Source organism: Kogia breviceps, chromosome 1, assembly GCF_026419965.1.
Source record: "Kogia breviceps isolate mKogBre1 chromosome 1, mKogBre1 haplotype 1, whole genome shotgun sequence".
Classification (NCBI taxonomy): domain Eukaryota; kingdom Metazoa; phylum Chordata; class Mammalia; order Artiodactyla; family Physeteridae; genus Kogia; species Kogia breviceps.
Window position 1 is genome coordinate 186483389 of NC_081310.1, and position 20064 is coordinate 186503452.

Genomic DNA, 20064 nt, shown 5'->3' on the forward strand with positions numbered 1-20064 from the left:
TTCCCTCTGTGCCCACTTTCTGTAGAGTTTTTATCATAAATGGGTGTTGAATTTTGTCCAAAGCCTTTTCTGCTGCTATTGAGATGATCATATGGTTTTAATTCTTCAATTTGTTAATATGGTGTATCACATTGATTGGTTTGCGTATATTGAAGAATCCTTGCATCCCTGGGATAAATCCCACTTGATCATGGTGTATGATCCTTTTAATATGTTGTTGGATTCTGTTTGCTAGTATTTTGTTGAGGATTTTTGCATCTCTTTTCATCAGTGATATTGGTATGTAATTTTCTTTTTTTGTAGTGTCTTTGCCTGGTTTTGGTATCAGGGTGATGGTGGCCTCGTAGAATGAGTTTGGGAGTGTTCCTTCCTCTGCAATTTTTTGGAAGAGTTTGAGAAGGATGGGTGTTAGCTATTCTCTAAATGTTTGATAGAATTCACCTTTGAAGCCATCTGGTCCTGACTTTTGTTTGTTGGAAGATTTTTTTTTTTTTTTTTTTTTTTTTTTTTTTTGCGGTACGCGGGCCTCTCACTGTTGTGGCCTCTCCCATTGCGGAGCACAGGCTCTGGACGCGCAGACTCAGCGGCCATGGCTCACGGGCCCAGCCGCTCCACGGCATGTGGGATCTTCCCGGACCGGGGCACGAACCCGCGTCCCCTGCATCGGCAGGCGGATTCTCAACCACTGCGCCACCAGGGAAGCCCTGTTGGAAGATTTTTAATCACAGTTTCAATTTCATTACTTGTGATTGGTTGTAGGTTCTTCCCTTTCATCACTTTAAATATATGGTGCCACTCTCTTCTGGCTTGTAGAGTTTCTGCTGAGAAATCAGCTGTTAACCTTATGGGATTTCCCTTGTATGTTATTTGTGTTTTTCCCTTGCTGCTTTCAATAACTTTTCTTTGTCTTTAATTTTTGCCAATTTAATTACTGTGTGTCTTGGCATGTTTCTCCTTGGGTTTATCCTGCCTGGGACTCTCTGCTCTTCCTGGACTTGGGTGGCTATTTCCTTTCCCATGTTAGGGAAGTTTTTGACTATTGTCTCTTCAAATATTTTCTCAGGTCCTTTCTCTCTCTCTTCTCTTTCTGGGACCCCTATAATGCTAATGTTGTTGCATTTAATGCTATCCCAGAGATCTCTTAGGCTGTCTTCATTTCTTTTCATTCTTTTTTCTTTATTCTGTTCCACAGCAGTGAATGCCACCATTCTGTCTTCCAGGTCACTTCACTTACCCATTCTTCTGCCTCAGTTATTTTGCTATTGATTCCGTCTAGTGTATTTTTCATTTCAGTTATTATATTGTTCATCTCTGTTTGTTCTTTAATTCTTCTAGGTCTTTGTTAAACATTTCTTTCATCTTCTCAATCTTTGCCTCCATTCTTTTTCCGGGGTCCTGGATCATGTTCACTATCATTATTCTGAATTCTTTTTCTGGAAGGTTGCCTATTTCCACTTCATTTAGTTGTTTTTCTGGGGTTTTATCTTGTTCCTTCATCTGGTGCATAGCCCTCTGCCTTTTCATCTTGTCTGTCTTTCTGTGAATATGGTTTTTGTTCCACAGGCTGCAGGATTGTAGTTCTTCTTGCTTCTGCTGTCTGGCCTCTGGTGGATGAGGCTATCTAAGAGGTTTGTGCAAGTTTCCTGATCCTGTTTGTTAATTAAAACCCAGTGATTAAACTTGTCTGTGTCCCAAATATTTTTCAGAATTTATTTATTAGTCATTTCATAAAAAGAGCTCTGAGGGAAAACATTTTCCTGCCAATAATGTAAAAATTTGCAAAAAATCTTGAAATCATAGCATTGCTCTCCTGTTGGAATTTACTAATTCTGTATTGTAAAGTAGTAGAAATTCAGTGTGCCTCTAAGAGTTGAATTCTTATGGAGAGTTCGGGAGGCTCCTTTAGACATCTCTAAATTCAGGTAATTATGAATCTCATCCAGAGATTGTCACTTTTCCTGTGGTGCTTTAATGCAAGACAAGTGGGTAAGAATTTGTCTTTGTCTTGGGAATGTTGGTAGTACCTCTTTTAAAGAGAGCTGCTGTCATTTGTTCAGTCAACAAATTTGAATGCCTACCCTGTGTAAGGAACTTTGCTTGGCACTGTGGATGATGCCTTAAGGAATATTTTAAGTAGAAGAATAACCAATCAAATCTTTAGAGAGACCATAATTCAGGCAGTGTTGCACATGATATGTTAAAATAAGAAAATGGAGGCAGTGAGTTGAGACTGTCTTGTGTTAAATCAGTGCAGTAGTGAGGGCCTAATTAAGGTATAGGCATTGGCAGTGGACTAGAAAGGAAAGAACAAATCTGAGACAGTATGTTAAATTTACTTCCCTTCTTCTAGCTAACTTGTTATTAATTGTCCTTTAAATCTTGCAGTTGGTTCTTCTGTCTCTGTGTCTCTCCCTCCCTTGTCGCCTACCTCTTCTTCTCCCTACTGTAGCACACGGAAGGGTACTGCACCTCTCCATCAGTAATGGTAGGAGAGGGGTTGTATATCACAATCTCACTAGACACTAGGTGTGTATCTGTGTCCAGTTTTTTAAAGGACTGAGTATCTCCTAAAGAGGTTTGTGCTTTCTCTCAGTTCTTTTTGTGAATTATTGCTTTAAATCAAAACTTTAACCACTTGAACAGAGTAACAATTCTTGCTGTGTACATAGCTAATTTTTAAAAAGCATGTTATATGTGTTACCCATGGAAGAAATGTTTTGTTTAATGTTTGGGGGTTGGGTACATTTGATACAGTTTTGAAGGAAAAGTTTGTCTACATCTTTGGTTTTTTTTGTTTAGAGGAAACTACTCGTGAGTTTGTGTTTCATCTTAACAAATCCTCCAGAAAGTAGTCTTCCCCTTTTCCATGAATGGCAATTAGAGCTGAATTCATGCATATATGAAACAAAATGTTAATTTAAACGTACAGTTGCCTCAAACTCTCTATAACTCTTAAAAAGGATTCTTCTGTGGAAGCAGAATTAATCAGAAGCATTTTAGAGAGATGCATATAGAATGAACTGGTTATATAAAATCAGAAGATTCATAAAAATTGAAAAGAGACCACCATATACCACATACATGAATAAATGAATATACATATTCATCATAAGACTGTGAGGCAACAGTGAATTTAAACCCACCCATAGTTACCATAATCTGAGTTCCATACTTTGAGAAAATGATGTACCTTGGTAGGCCACAAAGGAAGAGTAACAGTTGGTCTAATAATGCTTTACTGTTCCTTATGGTCTGTGAAGGGAAGGATAAAGACAAATTGGTTTGAGGTGTGTGTAACAAAGGAGATTTACAGAGTATTTTTATGATGGTGCAGTAATTTTGAGAAGATGGTTAAATGTCTCCTTTTCCTTGTTCCCCAGACCAGTGTGAGTGTTTATATTCTACTGTTCTTCCAAAAAAGATTTGAACCTGCCCCAGAGAGATTAGTTGGTTTAGTCTCAATGAGATCTTTTATTTCTATAAGGAATCAGATTAGATGGTTCCCTTCAGCTTTGTGTTTATTCCTTTTGTGGGATCCTTTTAATATATTCTATTTGCTATGTGATGTTTAAATTATCATTAAATTGTACATCCAAGTGTTGAATGATTTTGTGGAATTTGTAAGCCAAATAAATTTTTTAAAATCTTTTGTAAGCTTAACTTTCCATCTAAAACTTCTGGTACAATAGAATAATTCAATAAAAATTATGTTTCTGCAAATTCCCTGGCAGTCCAGTGGTTGGGACTAGGTACTGTCACTGCTGGGGCCCCAGGTTCGATCCCTGGTCTGGGAACTAAGATTCGGCAAGCTGTGTGGCTCAGCCAAACAGAAAAAAAAATTATCTGTTTCTTCCTTCATTTTCACCCCAGCAGTATGAAAGGGTAGGCCAACAGTATTGATGTGAAGTGAGAACTGAATGTTGTAGAAAGTGCTGCCTATCTAATGAAATCTTAATCAAAGTATCCTTTTGTTGTCTAGAAAGCTTTTTTATCTATTTATTTGTTTGTTTGTTTGTTTATTTAATTCTTTTGGCTGCTCCGGATCTTAGTTGAGGCACACAGGATCTTTGCTGCAACATGTGGACTCTTAGTTGAGGCATGTGTGTGGGATCTAGTTCCCCGACCAGGGATCAAACCTGGGCCCCCTGCATTGGGAATGCGAGTCTTACCCACTGGACCACCAGGGAAGTCCCTAGAAAGCTTTTTAAAACAGAATCTGGGGACTTCCCTGGTTGCACAGCGGTTAAGAATCCACCTGCTAATACAGGGGACACAGGTTCCATCCCTAGTCCAGGAAGTTCCCACATGCCTCAGAGCAGCTAAGTCCATGTGCCATAACTACTGAGCCTGTGCTCTAGAGCCCATGAGCCACAACCACTGAGCCCACGTGCTGTAACTAATGAAGCCAGTGCACCTAGAGCCTGTGCTCCGCAACAAGAGAAGCCCCCGCAATGAGAAGCCCACGCACCACAACGAAGAATAGCCCCCACTTGCCACAACTAGAGAAAGCCTGTGCGCAGCAATGAAGACCCAAAACACAGCTAAAAATAAATAAAATTTTTTTTAAAAATCATTACGAAAAAACCAGAATCTGGAATTTGATATTTTTTGTGGCTTAGAGGAACCTTAGATATCTTCTAATCTTACTCTTATACTTGATAGTTGAATCTGCTGGTGCCTGAGAAGTGTGACATGCTTATGATCACATAGTTGATTAACAGTAGAACCAGGCCCAAGTCTAGAATTGGCTGGTAGGGCAGTTTCTTATATAGATACTCACCTCATACTGAAATATGTACCTCAGTACGTCCTAACCATGAAATAGGAGGAACTTAGGCCACTGGTTGAAGGCCATATGAACTGATGTGACCAATTTGTGCCTAAGACATTTGCCATTGCAGTCTTTGGGCCACAGCTACTCAGTGTGTCACTTTATCATCCATCTATCTCCTCATTGTGGAGGAAGCCCTCTTTTTTTCTGCTAAATTTGAACACAGGTATCATTTAGACCTAATATTTCCAAACTTTGCAGTGGGAAGTAATGGCAGTCTGCTTTTCTGTTTCAGTTCAGACAGCTATAACTGCACCAAAGACGTGGAAGAAACCAAAAGATCGGACCCGAACCAGTGAAGAGGTGTTAGAGGCAGAATCGGAGGTAAGGGGCAGCAGTAAATCTCTTTAGCTTATCTTCAGAACAGTGGTGCCATTTCCTAAAACAAGTGTGGGTTTGTAACTTTTTCTTGAGATACTGTTTTCCAAGCAAATATATCAAGCTCAAGGTTTGATTTTTTTTTTTAATCCATTTACAGAATTTTTAAAAGATTGTTAATAGCGTGTTCAATTTAATTGAATTCTTGTCTCTGTTTCAAAATACCTCTTCTCAAGTGGCAAAAATAAGTATTGTTTAATTTTTTTCCTTATATTAAGCAGATGGAAAGACTAATCTGGTTTTTCAAAAACAGGGTTATTTTCAAATACCTGTTAGCAGTGCTGGTGGAAATCATCAGATATATTTTAAGGAAATTGATTTTGAATCTGTTGTCTTTTACCTGCATCCCAGCAATATAACTTTTCACTTATGGTTTGTCTATTTGAACTAAGCCATGCCAGATTTCGCTGTAGGATACAACACACCAGGCCCAGGACATGACGTGAGGAAGAATCAAGAGCAGATTTAGTCCTAAGGAGTGCTCTGCCAATTTCATAGTCTCTAATCTCAGTATCCTTAGTCTGAAGTACTGAAGCTTTTAATGAAGAGTAATATAAACAATCTCTATGTTGCTTTTTTCTTCTTGAGCTCTTCTTATATCTACTTTATTAAAATAATTTTCATTGAATGTTTAAGATGATAACATTAAAATGTAGAAATTACTTTAAAATAACTTTAAATGCATTTATTTCATAAAACTTTTCTAGCTAGTTATAATTCTTACCTGCTTCAGGCAGCTCACAGTACCCCTTTGTTACTTCTCCCTGTCCTGTCATTGCTGGTACATGATGCTCTGTTGATGTCACAGTTAGTCCCATAGCAACCACTAAAATGTTTCATGGGAGTGGTTTCATTATGGTTATCAGGGCGTAAGAATTGGCAATAAGTTATAGAGGTGCAAATAGTTGGTACACTCCTTTTGCAACTGAACAAGAAAATGTTGCTCCTACAAAGAATAAAATACCTTCCAGAGGCAGGGGAATCGCATACATTCCTGGTATGGCTGTAAGAGCTTCCCAGACTGGTTTCTCTTTAGATTCAGCTGTTATTTATTCACTTTGTTCAATTATACCTTGTGTTTCTTTGCCCTGTGGCTATTTTTCACAGCATTCTTGAATATTAAAGGGTAGGTCACTACTCCTGCGCCTCCAAGTATTCATCCTCATCTTCAGGTCGGGGCTGACAGACTTTTCCTGTAACGCTCCAGACGGCAAAGTAACTATCAGACTTTGTGGACTATATGATCCCTGTCACAATTTCTCAACTCTGCTGCAGCCCAAAAGCAACCATAGACAATGTGCAAATGAATGAGTGGCTGTATTTCAGTAAAAGTTTATTGAAATATGAATCTCATACAATATTCACGTATCATAAAATATTCTTCTTTGAAATGTTTTTCCACCATTACAAGTGTAAAAACCATCCTTACCTTGCACACTCTACAAAAACAGGTGAGGAGCCACATTTGGCCCATGGGCCATGGTTTGCTAAAACCTGCTTTAGATTGTTATTCTTCATACAGAAGAACTGTTTGGACTCGTTTTGAACCAATCACTTTTTTCTTAACCTTATAGTTTACAAGTATAATAAAAAGATATTTGGTCATTTGCACACAGACTTTTTCCGGAAATCCTATTCCCTTGTCTTTCCTAAAATTGAGCATTTACTAGAGTAGTTTAGTAAATACTGGTTGTCACTGTCTTCATTTTTCACTGATCATCAAGGTCTTCTTTTATTAGATTTTTCTCAGCCTTTAAAATAATGTGTTTTAGGTATCAGCGTATTTTAGGTTATATATTGAGTTCTTACATCATTGCAAGTACTTAACCAAATTCTTTAAATTATAGCCTAGAAAGGTAGCTTGAAGGATGATTCATCTTAAAATTGTTAGTCAGGGCATCCTAAAATTTACTTTAAATTTTTAGGATATTTCATTGATCGTTACATATGTAGTTGTCAGTCTGATTTTTTAGCACTTTAAAAACTTGTGCATTAAGCAGGCAGCTTTGTCGACTAAATTCTTGTTTTAGTAAGTTCCTATAAAAGTTTCTGCTTTGACAGTCTGGCCAATAAAGTGTTTTCTTTTTTCAATCTGGTTTTCTGGGTAAACAACTGAAGAAATGTTAGACATTTACAAACTAATTGAGTAGAGCTCCATCCTGCTGAAGGAAAAATAATCATCATAAATATTCAATGCAGCAATTTTTTTGTGGATTCGCTTAAAAAATATCCCTTCTAATAATGCGCCTCAAACACCTCATTGATTCTTTGTGCTCTGAATTATGGTTTGTCATTCATGGACCAAGTTTCTTTATACTTTTTTTTCCAGTTAGAAATTGACTTTCTAAGTAATGCATCCTCTGTTTATATCCAGTAGATTGTCTGTTGTTGGTGGTTTTAGGTACAGAGAAGATGACTCAATAAATTTTTTCTCTAAAACAGCATTTTTTCACATTTTACAGGATCTGTAATAAAGAGTTCTATATGATTGTATAATGTAGTTTTACTGCTCTGTAATAAGTTTAAGTACCATTTATAGACTCACATGCCAGATTATTAAAGTTCTTCTTGATGACCTGTACTTAATTATAAGGTGGTATTACAAAGTTGTTTTGAGTTTAGACTATAGTAGAGTATAGAATAAGAAAAAGTGAGGCTGCTAATTCATGATTCAAACTTGGTAGACCAGTTTCTTCTCAAAGTATAAAAGATGCCTCACTTTCTGCCAGGTTTTATAAAAATAAATCGTTTTCGTCTTTTATTTTCTTGGAATTTTTATGTCTGTCTTTCTTTTGATGGTTTCTTTGTTCTTCCTGTTGGAAGAACAAGGCGGAGAGAGAGAGAAGGGAGTGTATTTGCATGAACTTTTTATTTCCATTTTAGAAACAAGGCCTAAAAACCATCTGTTTCTATTGATAACATTTTAAAATTTATTGTCTTTTCCCCATGATCTGATTTTAGTAGAAGAAAATTTATTAGTATCATATCTGTTATAATACTTAATAACAAAGTAGGGTTTGTAGCTCTTTAGTTAAAAATTTTTTTTTCATAAATCAGTTAGGATGACTACTTCCTGGTGTATATGACATCCTTTTATACCATCCTCTGTTCAACCAATTCAATAGAGCCTCTAATTTGGCTCTCCTAGTGTGAATTTATCCACTGGAATTTGTGGTAAATTGCTGTTTCCTCTGAGAGCTTCTTCCAAAGGATTGTTTTCAGAGTGCTTCCCTTTGAAAAAGAAAGACTTAAAGTTCATTGAGACCTTTGCCTCAGGGAGTTTTGAGGGCTGATATGGCCCTTAAGAATTACTTTTTTTTTTTGTATCTGAAACTGAGATGGTGAAAAATAATCTGGTGAATAACTTTAATTCTGTTTTGCCTTTTAAAAATAGGATGCACTGGAACCCAGATTTCTCCCTGGGGGAGTATATTCCAAGCATTTTTCCATGAATGATTTGAACAAGGTCATAATCTCAGAGAATTCTAAGAACCAATAAACAAAATAGATTTTAACTAACAAGTGTCCTCCTTGTTAAATGTGAGCAATGGTCAGCTTTGTGGGACTTAACATACTTTAAACTATTCATTGAACTCTATTTCACGGCCAGAGGACAGCACAAAAAATACCTTCTAGTGTGTTTCTTTTTATATTTGCTGAGCTTTAGTGGCAAGGGTAATAGTGCTTGATATAGATTCTGACTAGAACTCTTTCATGTCCATCAAGTTCCAAGGATTAACAGTTCTTTCCTTTTTAACCTTTGGTATATTTAGATTTCATTAGTCATGTTAAAGCATTTCAGTAGCCATTTGAATTGTCTGCTTTATCCCAGGACATGAAATGAGAAAAGTGTTTTAAATAAACTTACCATTTTAGTACCATATGCTGAACACAGACATCCTTATCTTGAGTGACATGTTTTTTCCATGCTTTTTGAGGGGATAAATGTGGGTCTTCCTGTGTATTTACACACAGTGAAAATAATATAACCTCTGTGTTCACTTATGCTTTAGCCTAAAGCTGAAGAGGAGCTTTCAGGTGACAAAGTACTTGAATCTGAACAGGATAAAATGAGCCAAGGGTTTCATCCTGAAAGAGACCCCTCTGACCTAAAAAATGTGAAAACTGTGGAAGAAAATGGAGAAGAAGCTGAGCCTGTACGTAATGGTGCTGAGAGTGTTTCTGAGGGTGAAGGAATAGATGCTAATTCAGGCTTCACTGATAGTTCTGGTGAAGGGGTCACATTCCCATTTAAATCAGGTAAGTTTATCCCTGTCTTCCTGTGTATGTCTTTCCTTCTCTCCTTCACTCTACTGCAACTTAGAGAAATGTTGCCTCCTCATGAAGAAATATTGGATGGAAAGAAGAGGCTCATCACAGTGTAATATTTACAGAATAGATCAGCAGGCGGGCGTTAGTAGCTAGCAAATCCAGAGAGTCCTATGTTGGTGGAAGTGATATCTGATGCTGGTATTCTGCTTTCACTGGCATTGGAGGAGCAGCTGGCAAAGGAAATCAGTGCTAGGTTGGTAGAATTCGACAAGAGAAATTTATTTTTTTCATTTTAATTGAAAGAGATATTTCAGATATGATGGCCATGTTCCTTGAGATAGTGTACTTGTCATTTCACAAACTTTGAACTTAGTTTGTTAATAGAACTCACTCTGTAGAGCTGAACTCCAGTAGGCAGTTGGAAGAAGTATGACTAAGTTATTAAGCACCTGTGATATGGGAAGTGCCCTATGAAATATGTGATAAACCCTAGAGGATCTTTCACCTTTAGACACCGTCAAATGCACTAAACCTCTGTCCTAATACTATATAAACCATGGTTGACTCTGAGATTTATGGATATTTGGTGTGGACATGTGGGGAAAAGTAGAAAATTTGGGTTAGGTGAAAAAATTTTTAGTCTGCCAAATCTAAAGTGACGTCTGCATGAGGTAGTGTTTGAATGTAAAATATCAGGCCTCAAAAATAATCTCGACCAGTGTTTTTCAAACTTCTGGTTTTAACCCATTTAATAGGTTATGAAATTAATTTAGTGAGTTATAACCAACATTTTCTAAAAAGGAGAATAGAATAAAAATTGTCAGTGCATTACATGCACTAAGGGAAATATTGGTTTTTTAAACTTTCAATTTCATTTATATATGTGTGTGTGTTTGCTCAGAGTCATGAAATCACTATATTTCTTACTGTGAGTTGTAGTCAAAAATGTTTGAAAGCCATTGATCGATCCCACCTTAATGTACTGGCTGATCACTTATATTTAGTGAAAACACTACCAGTGAACTGTACTCCTAATGGGCTTTATGACATTGTAAGGTTAGGCTATTGTAAATTTTGTTTAAATTTCTAAGCAATTCTTAGAAATCGTTAGACCAGATGGCATTTGAATTAAATGTTTAATTAAGCATTGTTGGGTTTTGGGTTTATTATAGATTACAGTAATTTTGGGGTTTGGCTCAGATTTGAGTGGTAAAGTTTTAAAGCTCAATATACTGACACTTCTAAAGATCCAGGCTTATACTGCCAAGCACTTGGGCTGCCACCAATCCTTGTTCAGGGATTGAAGGACTATTGTCATTTTTAGGACTGTATAAATTTTATATTTATATATATATATATTTTTTTTTTTTTTTTTTTTTTTTTTTTTGCTGTACGCGGGCCTCTCACTGTTGTGGCCTCTCCCGTTGCGGAACACAGGCTTCGGATGCACAGGCTCAGCGGCCATGGCTCATGGGCCCAGCCGCTCCGCGGCATGTGGGATCTTCCCGGAACGGGGCACGAACCCGTGTCCCCTGCATCGGCAGGTGGGCTCTCAACCACTGCGCCACCAGGGAAGCCCTAAATTATATTTTTATCCTTTAGTTTTGCAAGGAAAAAGTGCACAACTATAGACCCTAACTATATTGATCAACTAACTGCCCTTTGCCCCAGTAATATACACTAGCAGTAATTGAGGAAAAGAGCAATTTAAAATTTAGATCCTAATAAAACTGTATATGTTTTAATAAATATAATATGGTAATAAAATATCTGTAAAATTCTCACAGACCATCAGTGAGTCTATGACCTGTATATTAAGAACCACTAATATAAAGAAGGATCCAGTGTCCTGTCATGAAGTGATCTGGGGCCTAATTTTGATGAGTGTTTTGTTAATTAAAAGAAAAAACTGTGAATTGCTTTTATTATCCAATAAAAATTTCAAGAAATTCTCCAGGGCTTCCCTGGTGGCGCAGTGGTTGAGAGTCCGCCTGCCGATGCAGGGGACACGGTTCATGCCCCGGTCCGGGAAGATCCCACATGCCGCGGAGCCTGCACGTCCGGAGCCTGTGCTCCGTGGTGGGAGAGACCACAGCAGTGAGAGACCCGTGTACTGCAAAAAAAAATCTCCAACTTTATATAATGATAGTAGGATTGTGACTAATGATAGCTGAAACAATAATAATAGTAGCAAAGTAAGTGCTGTGGCAAAGAACTAATTTAAAATTCATATTTAAAATATTAGCTAAGAATATGTTTAGTGACAAGACTTTTTGGACAAGGGTATGTGCTTTTCCAGTCTAGTCGGCTCAGTAAGCAAGTACCTTATTTTGTTTTCTTCAGATTAAACTGTAATCAGGGAAAATAATCTATAGACTGCTTAGACTTTGCAGAATCTTTAATAAGTTATTTGCTTTTGTGTTTTACATCCTTTTACCTTTTTTCTTTTTCCCTCCAAAGTAACATTTCCAAGTGAACATACAAAGTATCCTTCTTTTCCAGGAAACCAAGAGTATTATTATGTACAAACTACTGGGTGTAAGATAGGCTACAGGATGTATTGTACAACATGAGGAATAGAGCCAATATTTTGTAATAACTGCAAATGGAGTATAACCTTTAAAAATGGTATTTAAAAAAAAGGCTTGGTAGTTTATTTAATGAGGATTATTACATGTCCCTGACCAGAGGCTGCTTAATGTATAAATGAAATGGTTCCTATAGCATCTTACTTCAGATTACTTTACTATTCAAAGGTATCCAGAAGGGGATAAAAGAACAAATAACAATAAATCTTTATATGACATTTTTTTTAACATCTTTATTTGAGTATAACTGTTTTACAATAGTGTGTTAGTTTCTCCTTTACAACAAAGTGAATCAGTTATACATATACATATGTTCCCATAACTCTTCCCTCTTGTGTCACCCTCCCTCCCCCCCTCCCTATCCCACCCCTCTAGGTGGTCACAAAGTACAGAGGTGAACTCCCTGTGCTATGCGGCAGCTTCCCACTAGCTGTCTAATTTACATTTGGTAGTGTGTATATGTCCCTGCCACTCTCTCACTTCGTCACAGCTTACCCTTCCCCCTCCCCATATCCTCAAGTCCATGCTCTAGTAGGTCTGTGTTTTATTCCCATCCTACCACTAATCTCTTCATGACATTTTTTTTTTTTTTTAGATTCCATATATATGTGTTAGCATACGGTATTTGTTTTTCTCCTTCTGACTTACTTCACTCTGTATGACAGACTCCAGGTCTATCCACCTCATTACAAATAACTCCATTTCATTTCTTTTTATGGCTGAGTAATATTCCATTGTATATATGTGCCACATCTTCCTTATCCATTCATCTGTTGATGGGCACTTAGGTTGCTTCCATGTCCTGGCTATCGTAAATAGAGCTGCAATAAACATTTTGGTATATATGACATTTTCTGACTGAAGCTCAGTGTTTCCTTGGTGGCTTTGTTTGTATCTGATGAGATAAAGTAAAATATTGCAATCAGCTTATACTCTTACTGGATATACATGTAATGACCTTATAGACAGTTGTCTGCCTGCATTCCTCTTTTTAGAATCCTGGAAGCCTGCTGATACTGAAGGCAAGAAGCAGTATGACAGGGAGTTTTTGCTGGATTTCCAGTTCATGCCAGCATGTATTCAGAAACCAGAGGGCCTGCCTCCCATCAGTGATGTGGTTCTTGACAAGGTAAGCTGAGCACTCAGAGAAAGCTATGTCTTTTTGGTGGGAACTGTTTTTAACTATCAGTGCAAACATGTGACGTGTGAGCAATTCTTAGAAATTGTTAGACCAAATGGCATTTGAATTAAATGTTTAATTAAGCATTGTTGGGTTTTGGGTTTATTATACATTACAGTAATTGTGGGGTTTGGCTCATATTTGAGGGGTAAAGTTTTAAAATTTATTGTCAGCTTATTATGGCTGTTTCCTAGTGATGTGGTAGAAACTATGTCTGTTGGGCTAATATACCTATCTTTCCCCACTGTTCTAAAACATCAGTAGGGAATTAGAATGGTATTGAGGTTAGGTCAGAAACCTAGGAAAGTATTTGGCAGATCAAACTTAAGTGGGAGTTAACATAATTCAAATAGTGTATAACTCAAAATTTCCCTAAGAGATACTTATAGGAGGATTAGTTTTTAACCTGTGCAAATAAATAGGCACCCTTTCTCTTTACATCTGTTCTTAATGGTGCACACAGAAAATTAGTCCAGTCAGTGTTTATTTCATCTGTTTATTAAATTAAAAGATGTAAAGTCAGGTGTATATCTGCCCAAATAATTTCATGTAAATCAATGATGAACCAGTTCTGGTGACTAAGCTCTCATTTTATAGAGGAACTGTTAATCCCTAATTAAAGTGTAGATGGTAACTTTGTTACAGAATGAGATCCAGTTCTTATTGGGATTTCCAGCAGCTGCTTTTCCAGACCTTATTTATATTATTTTATTCTGTTATAGCAACAGATCTTTTTATTTCTCTTGCTGAGTCCTCTCTGTTAGGTACTAACGTGAGGACAGTTGAATGATTGGTGGTACTAATTTGAAACTACTTCAGTACCTCAGAGGGCAAGTTTTGTTATACCCACTGAATTAGATTATCATCTTAGAAGATATTCCTTCCTGTCTTCCTGCCTTATCTGTTTCTGACTTTGGCCAATCATGAGTTGATTTCTTAGCTTTGCTGAGTCTATAGTCACATTATATGCCTATACAAAGCCAGATATCTCCGATTAACATGGCAGACAAAGTGAGATTTTAACTGAGTCATCATAGGAAATTCCCTGGCAGTCCAGTGGTTAGGACTTGGCACTTTCATTGCCAGGGCCCAGGTTCAGTCCCTGGTCAGGGAACTAAGATCCCGCAAGGGGCACGGTGCAACCAAAAAAAGAAAATTAAATGAGTCATCATACGTGAAACTTATCTCCTTTTGAGATTTGTTGTCCACTCAAAATACATCCTTTACTAACCATAAGTCAACAGCATCAAAACCAAAAGGAGCAACATCAGGTTTCTTAGAGGCAAGTGCTTTGATGATCCTGGGAAAAGGTACCAAAATTTGGCCCTAGTTTATAAGTTCTCAAAATAGCTTGTCTTGAGCCATTCTACTGGTCCTAAGTGTCTAGTGAACCAGTCCACTGATTGTCTAGCCTCCCCTTGGGAATTGTACGCCTAATCATTCCCAGGGAACCAAAAAACCATTGTTGACTAAGGGCTCTGTGGCTAGCCCAGGAGAATCTATCAGGATTCAGATTGGACTCCCACTGGCTCAAAAAGCCAGTGCTTGTCTTTTCATCTGACATAACTTTTCAGTCTAAGTTTTTATCTTCATGGCACTGAATGCTCTGGAACTTGTGTTAAGCTTTCCTTTGTTTCTTTGTGCAGATCAACCAACCCAAATTGCCAATGCGAACTCTGGATCCTCGGATTTTACCTCGAGGACCAGACTTTACTCCAGCCTTTGCAGATTTTGGAAGGCAAGCCCCTGGTGGAAGAGGTGTACCTGTAAGTGCAAGTTCCCTACAACCCAGTTAGTTAGACACTGTCATAGACTTCATGTCATCTTGTCTAATGGCAAGAGAGCAAGCAGCTTTTATTCTTGATTCTTCTAACCAAGAAGAAGAAGTAGAAGAGGCGAAGACTATCCTTTCCATACTAATATCAAAACAAATAAAGAATACACTTGGGGCTTCCCTGGTGGCGCAGTGGTTGAGAATCCGCCTGCCGATGCAGGAGACACGGGTTCGTGCCCTGGTCCGGGAAGATCCCACATGCCGCGGAGCAACTAAGCCCGTGAGCCATGGCCGCTGGGCCTGCGCGTCCGGAGCCTGTGCTCCGCAACGGGAGAGGCCACAACAGTGAGAGGCCCGCATACCGCAAAAAAAAAAAAAAGAATACACTTGAGTTGTTTTTACTTGAAAGAAGCTGGTCTGCATTAATTTGATCTCGATTTTTTTTTTTCCTATTTTTGCAGTTGAAAAGACCTGCAAATGGGTTAAAAATAGAGCCAACCTTGAATAGGATTCCTTTTCTGTCTTGAGGTGTCCTGATATGTATACTAGAGATCTCTGATGACATTCAGTTAATGGTCATCTCTTTGTCTTTGTTTCTACAGATTTGCAAAGTGCAGAGCAGGCATGGATTGCCAATTCTGGAACAGAGCAAAGCCCCAACTTGCACTCCACTGGAGAAGTCTCACCCACCCCTGAAGAGCCTGCCTCTAGGGGTGTGCTGAATCTTTAAAACAAACAAACAAAACAGTAGTCTGTGGTGTTATATTTTCTGTTTTTCTCTTCTCATTTACTGTAGGTTGTGAAGTCAAAATATGAAAAAGTGAGATGTACAAGAGAGTGCAGTTGGTAAACTGCACGTTGCCTTTACACCCCCAGTGGCAGGCTCTTCAGCGGTGGAAGTGGCGTCACCGATGGAGTGGTGCTGGGGCACTGCACTGTGCAGAGTTTGGCAGGCTCTGCCTCCTCCGTGCTTGGTAGACTTACAGAAAGCATGGGGTAAAGTTGCCAGGGATGTGAATACCTCTTTTTCCCAAGTTGGAATGGCATAGAGAACACTTAATCTGAAATTCTGAAGGAGCTTGGGGTTTGATGTACATTTGTGGATCACCCTGTTTACACTACTTTATTTTATGTTGGTAAAAATATTTTTATATAAGGTGACAATTTTTATTTCCCCATCACCTTTTTATTTCTCGAATGGCAACTTTTGAAACCTGCTTTGAAATAGGACTACACTGTCTGAAAACAAATGACACTTGGTAGACATTTGAATTATTTGCCTGCAGCCAAACACTGACTGAAAAATACTTGAAGGTCTACACCGTGTTGGAGGCGTTATACAGTAAAACCTACAGAAAATCTTAATTTGAAGCATACTTTTTATTGAGCATCACCATCTTAAAGACCTCTGTGTGTATAATATTCTGTTCTCACACAGGGTTGAAATTTAATGTTTATCTAATTTCTCTAAAGACCAAATTAAAATTTTTTCTAAATTTTTTTATTTCCACACCAGAGAGTCTTAGAAAGCCGTTTGCTAGAAACCATTTTATACCTTGTTTTTCAGCATTATTTCCCTTGTTGGTGGGTTAAATTTACATTTGTTAACGTTTGTTTTAGTTTTGGTTTCGGTTTATATTTTTGTTTTGCCAAACATTTGAAATAATGTTGATGCCATTTTGATTTTTCCCTGGTTAATATCTGTGGTTATCATGTTGCTCAATTGTGTTCATATGTTAGTCACAGAAGATGTGAATTCCGGCATCTCCTCTTCCCGTGTATACTGTCACTTTTCATTATCAGCTTGCTATTGTCTAATAATCAGGTATAGCATAAAGGAAATACTATGAATTAAGAGTAACTATATCTCTCAAAATACTGAAATTAGAAAAGGAGTTTTAAAAGTAACTATCACAATGTATGGTTTGCCCAGTAATTTATGTGCCTGCATATATCAGATAAATGGGTTATTTGGTGCAAAGTAATGTGACAGGAAATGAGCCATTATCAATAATTTGTAGTGTCTCCAAAAAAATGCGCTTTGTTTAACTCATTTTCTTTGCATAGCTTTGTCATGTGCCACAAGCTAATTTTTAAGTGGAATTATTTTGATTAATCAGGGTAATATTAATATGTTAAGTCTTAATGCAAGTAATTATTCTTCCAACATCTCCCATAGCAAACAAACATTCTCCATGTTAATTTGTCCAGCTTACCTTGGTATATTGGTGAAGATAAAGATGGGGATTTTAAAGGATATGTATTATGCATATCCTTTATATTATATATAATATAAAGGAACAATCAGTAATGCTGCTTGGAAAAAACCAGCAGCCCTACTCTTCATAGTTTCTGGTTCCATACAGCTTCCAAATTGGCTTATAAATAATTACCATGCAAAGATGTTAAGATCTACTAAGTATGCTTCTTAGAATAGCTTAATTTTCCAGGACTCCTGGTATAAACTTTCCTGCAACAGACTTGTTATAAAATATTTTTAAGGTGTAGCAATTGTTTTAGCGTCATATACAATTAGTTACATACAATTTTTAAACATAAAGGTAGGTCTTTTGATGGACCGTTAAGTGTATATCTGTTGGAAGCACCAGGCAGTATCATCCCTCTAGTTTTTTAAAAATCAAATTACTTGGCTATTGTGGTGTTAATTTTAATAGTAGTCTGTTGGTGGACATCACAGAAAGTGCCCCAGAAGAAATGTATTGAGAAAGGGGCTGTGGACCTAGATTAGTAACTTGCCACTCATGTTCATTTTAACTAGCTTTGAGATTCACTGAGCTGTTATAAAAATCCTAGGTGCAAAGAGGTTTCCTAAGCTCATATCATCCTTCCCTCTCTCTTAAAGGGACCCTTGGTTATCCCTCTTTAAAAAATGCTCGAATGAATATTGGTCCTATTTTCTTTAGTTATCCAGGTAAGCAGAAGAGTTTGAGTTTACAGTCTCTGAGTGAGATAGGAGCAATGTATATTAAATTCTGCAGCAGAGATGTGTATAGTTTCTTATTTAATACATTTGAGAAAAAGAGTGGGTAAAAAATTTTAAATTTTTTAGCTCACCTGAAAAAAATTGTGGCTCACTAGTTAGCCTCAAATTTTGTCACTTCATTTTAGTTTTGACATTTGTGGACCCTGCACACATTATACCTCAAAGTTCCTCTTCTAGTCATCAGTCAGGATTGTCCTTCAAGCAAAGAAAACAGGCTTTATTTCTTTATATATATTCCATAACTCTCAGCACAGGATCCTAGATTTTGTTTGTATTTAGTAAATAAGTCATTCGTTACATATGGTGCAACTTTTGAAAGATACTGTAAATCTGACAATTATATATTAAGTTTTTCACACACACACGAAGGACACAAAATGTTTAAAGGTAATTATACCAGTCTATATATCACCTTTTTAAAAGTTTCTTTTTTTCTTTTGGTATTGATGATAATACTTGATATTGTACCTAGTTTTTAAGGTCCTTTTACATGCCTTATTGTATCCTGTGATCCTTGTAATAACTTGTAGGTAAGATAAGCATTTAATATGTGAGAAAGTTTAAGTTCAACAAAGTTGAGACTTGCTCACAGTAACTTTGCTCATAAGTAGCAGAATTATATTCAAGAGTCCACAATTCTTTTGTCTTCTCATCTGCCTCTTTTCTCCACTTCACCAGACAGTGAATCATTCTCAGAGTATAAACATTCTCAGAGTATAAACATAAGAATGTTAGAGATTAATTAAACAAGCATGTTAAGCATTTATAAGAATAGTAATCTGTTGAGGACTCAGTATACTTAGGTAAATATTTGTGAACAGTATCTATCTTAGTTTTATCCAGAGATACAGATAAAGTTAAATTTGTCTTGGAAGGTTACACATGGATTATAATTTCAATTTTTAAATCCTAGACTGACAGTTTATATTATCTTTTCACAACTTTTTTCCCTTTGAAACACTGTTGTTATCTATTTAGTAATATTTCTCACATCTCTATGCTGCTCATTTGAAATTCACTCATATTACTCATATTACCTGTCTTGGGGCAGGTAAAGACTTGTAGCATAAATCATATTTACTTTTTAGAAATCTCAAACATTCATTGGTGTTTGCAGTATTTTTTGGGAATTGGACGTTTTCTAACTTTATTCAAACATGATTCAAATTGTATCCACAGATTATACTATGGCTCTTACATGATTTTGACATAATTACCTTTTATTACACCCACCAATCTTTGTTCTTGACAAATTTTTATGTGCAGATGCATTGATTAAGTTAAATGTCTTGTGATCTTTGAATTTTATCCAAACATTGAAAAAGATAGTAACCCACATGAATTAGCACTAGAATGTATGCTGAATTATAAGAACCAGACAATACATGGTTTACTACCTTTTCTTAACAGAATTCTTTTGCCTGAGCTACCATATCAAGGTTTCAGTACTGTCTGGTTTAGCAGTTGTTCCCTGTTGGTACTTTTCTAGTATGATGATCCTCTTTAGTTCTCTCTCAGTTATACCATGAGTGGTACCTCTGGGTTTATTTGACCTCAGCTTTTTCATGTTTATGAAATAGTCTTAAGATCATATCATCAGTACCAAGTCCTTAGCTGGATGTATTTGACAAGATTGCTGTGTATTGTCCAGAAATTCTAAGATTTGATCCTGATACATCCTTGATACTGCTATTTCTAATTAGGGCAGATGGTAAAGGGTAAGAGAATAATTAATTCTGAGATAAGTCATGTGTAAAGGCTTTGAAGCTTATCAAAGACCTCAAGATCATGTCTCTTAGAATGTGGCTTTATATGTAAAGTGTGACCTTTAAGTTTCTACTTAAAGGGTAGTGTTGGGACATTAAGTGAGGTATGATTCTGGTCTATATGTCTTGTGTGAAGTTTTTTTTTCTTTCCTCTTGAAACCTAATTGCAATATTTACTCATCGTTTAGAGAAGGACATGTTAGAAAAAGTAAAAGGCTGTCAATATGCTACAGAACTGGGAGGAGCAGAACTTACTATCATCCCAAATATT

The 20064-nt window shown here is 36.9% G+C and overlaps 1 protein-coding gene across 40 annotated transcripts in view; it reads left to right on the forward strand.

Annotated features, from left to right (window-relative positions):
• The window catches only part of EIF4G3 (eukaryotic translation initiation factor 4 gamma 3), a 378557-nt gene that overhangs the window by 277861 nt on the left and 80632 nt on the right, over positions 1–20064 (forward strand). For 22 of the 40 annotated variants that reach the window (XM_067015865.1, XM_067015938.1, XM_067015942.1 and 19 more), the window contains 5 exons: positions 5067–5155; positions 9223–9469; positions 13065–13198; positions 14896–15015; positions 15626–15736. In XM_067015865.1, the coding sequence (XP_066871966.1) occupies positions 5067–5155; positions 9223–9469; positions 13065–13198; positions 14896–15015; positions 15626–15736 (701 nt within the window). The remainder of the gene's footprint in view (positions 1–5066; positions 5156–9222; positions 9470–13064; positions 13199–14895; positions 15016–15625; positions 15737–20064) is intronic. The other 18 variants (XM_067015920.1, XM_067015932.1, XM_067015747.1 and 15 more) reach the window with 1 other exon arrangement.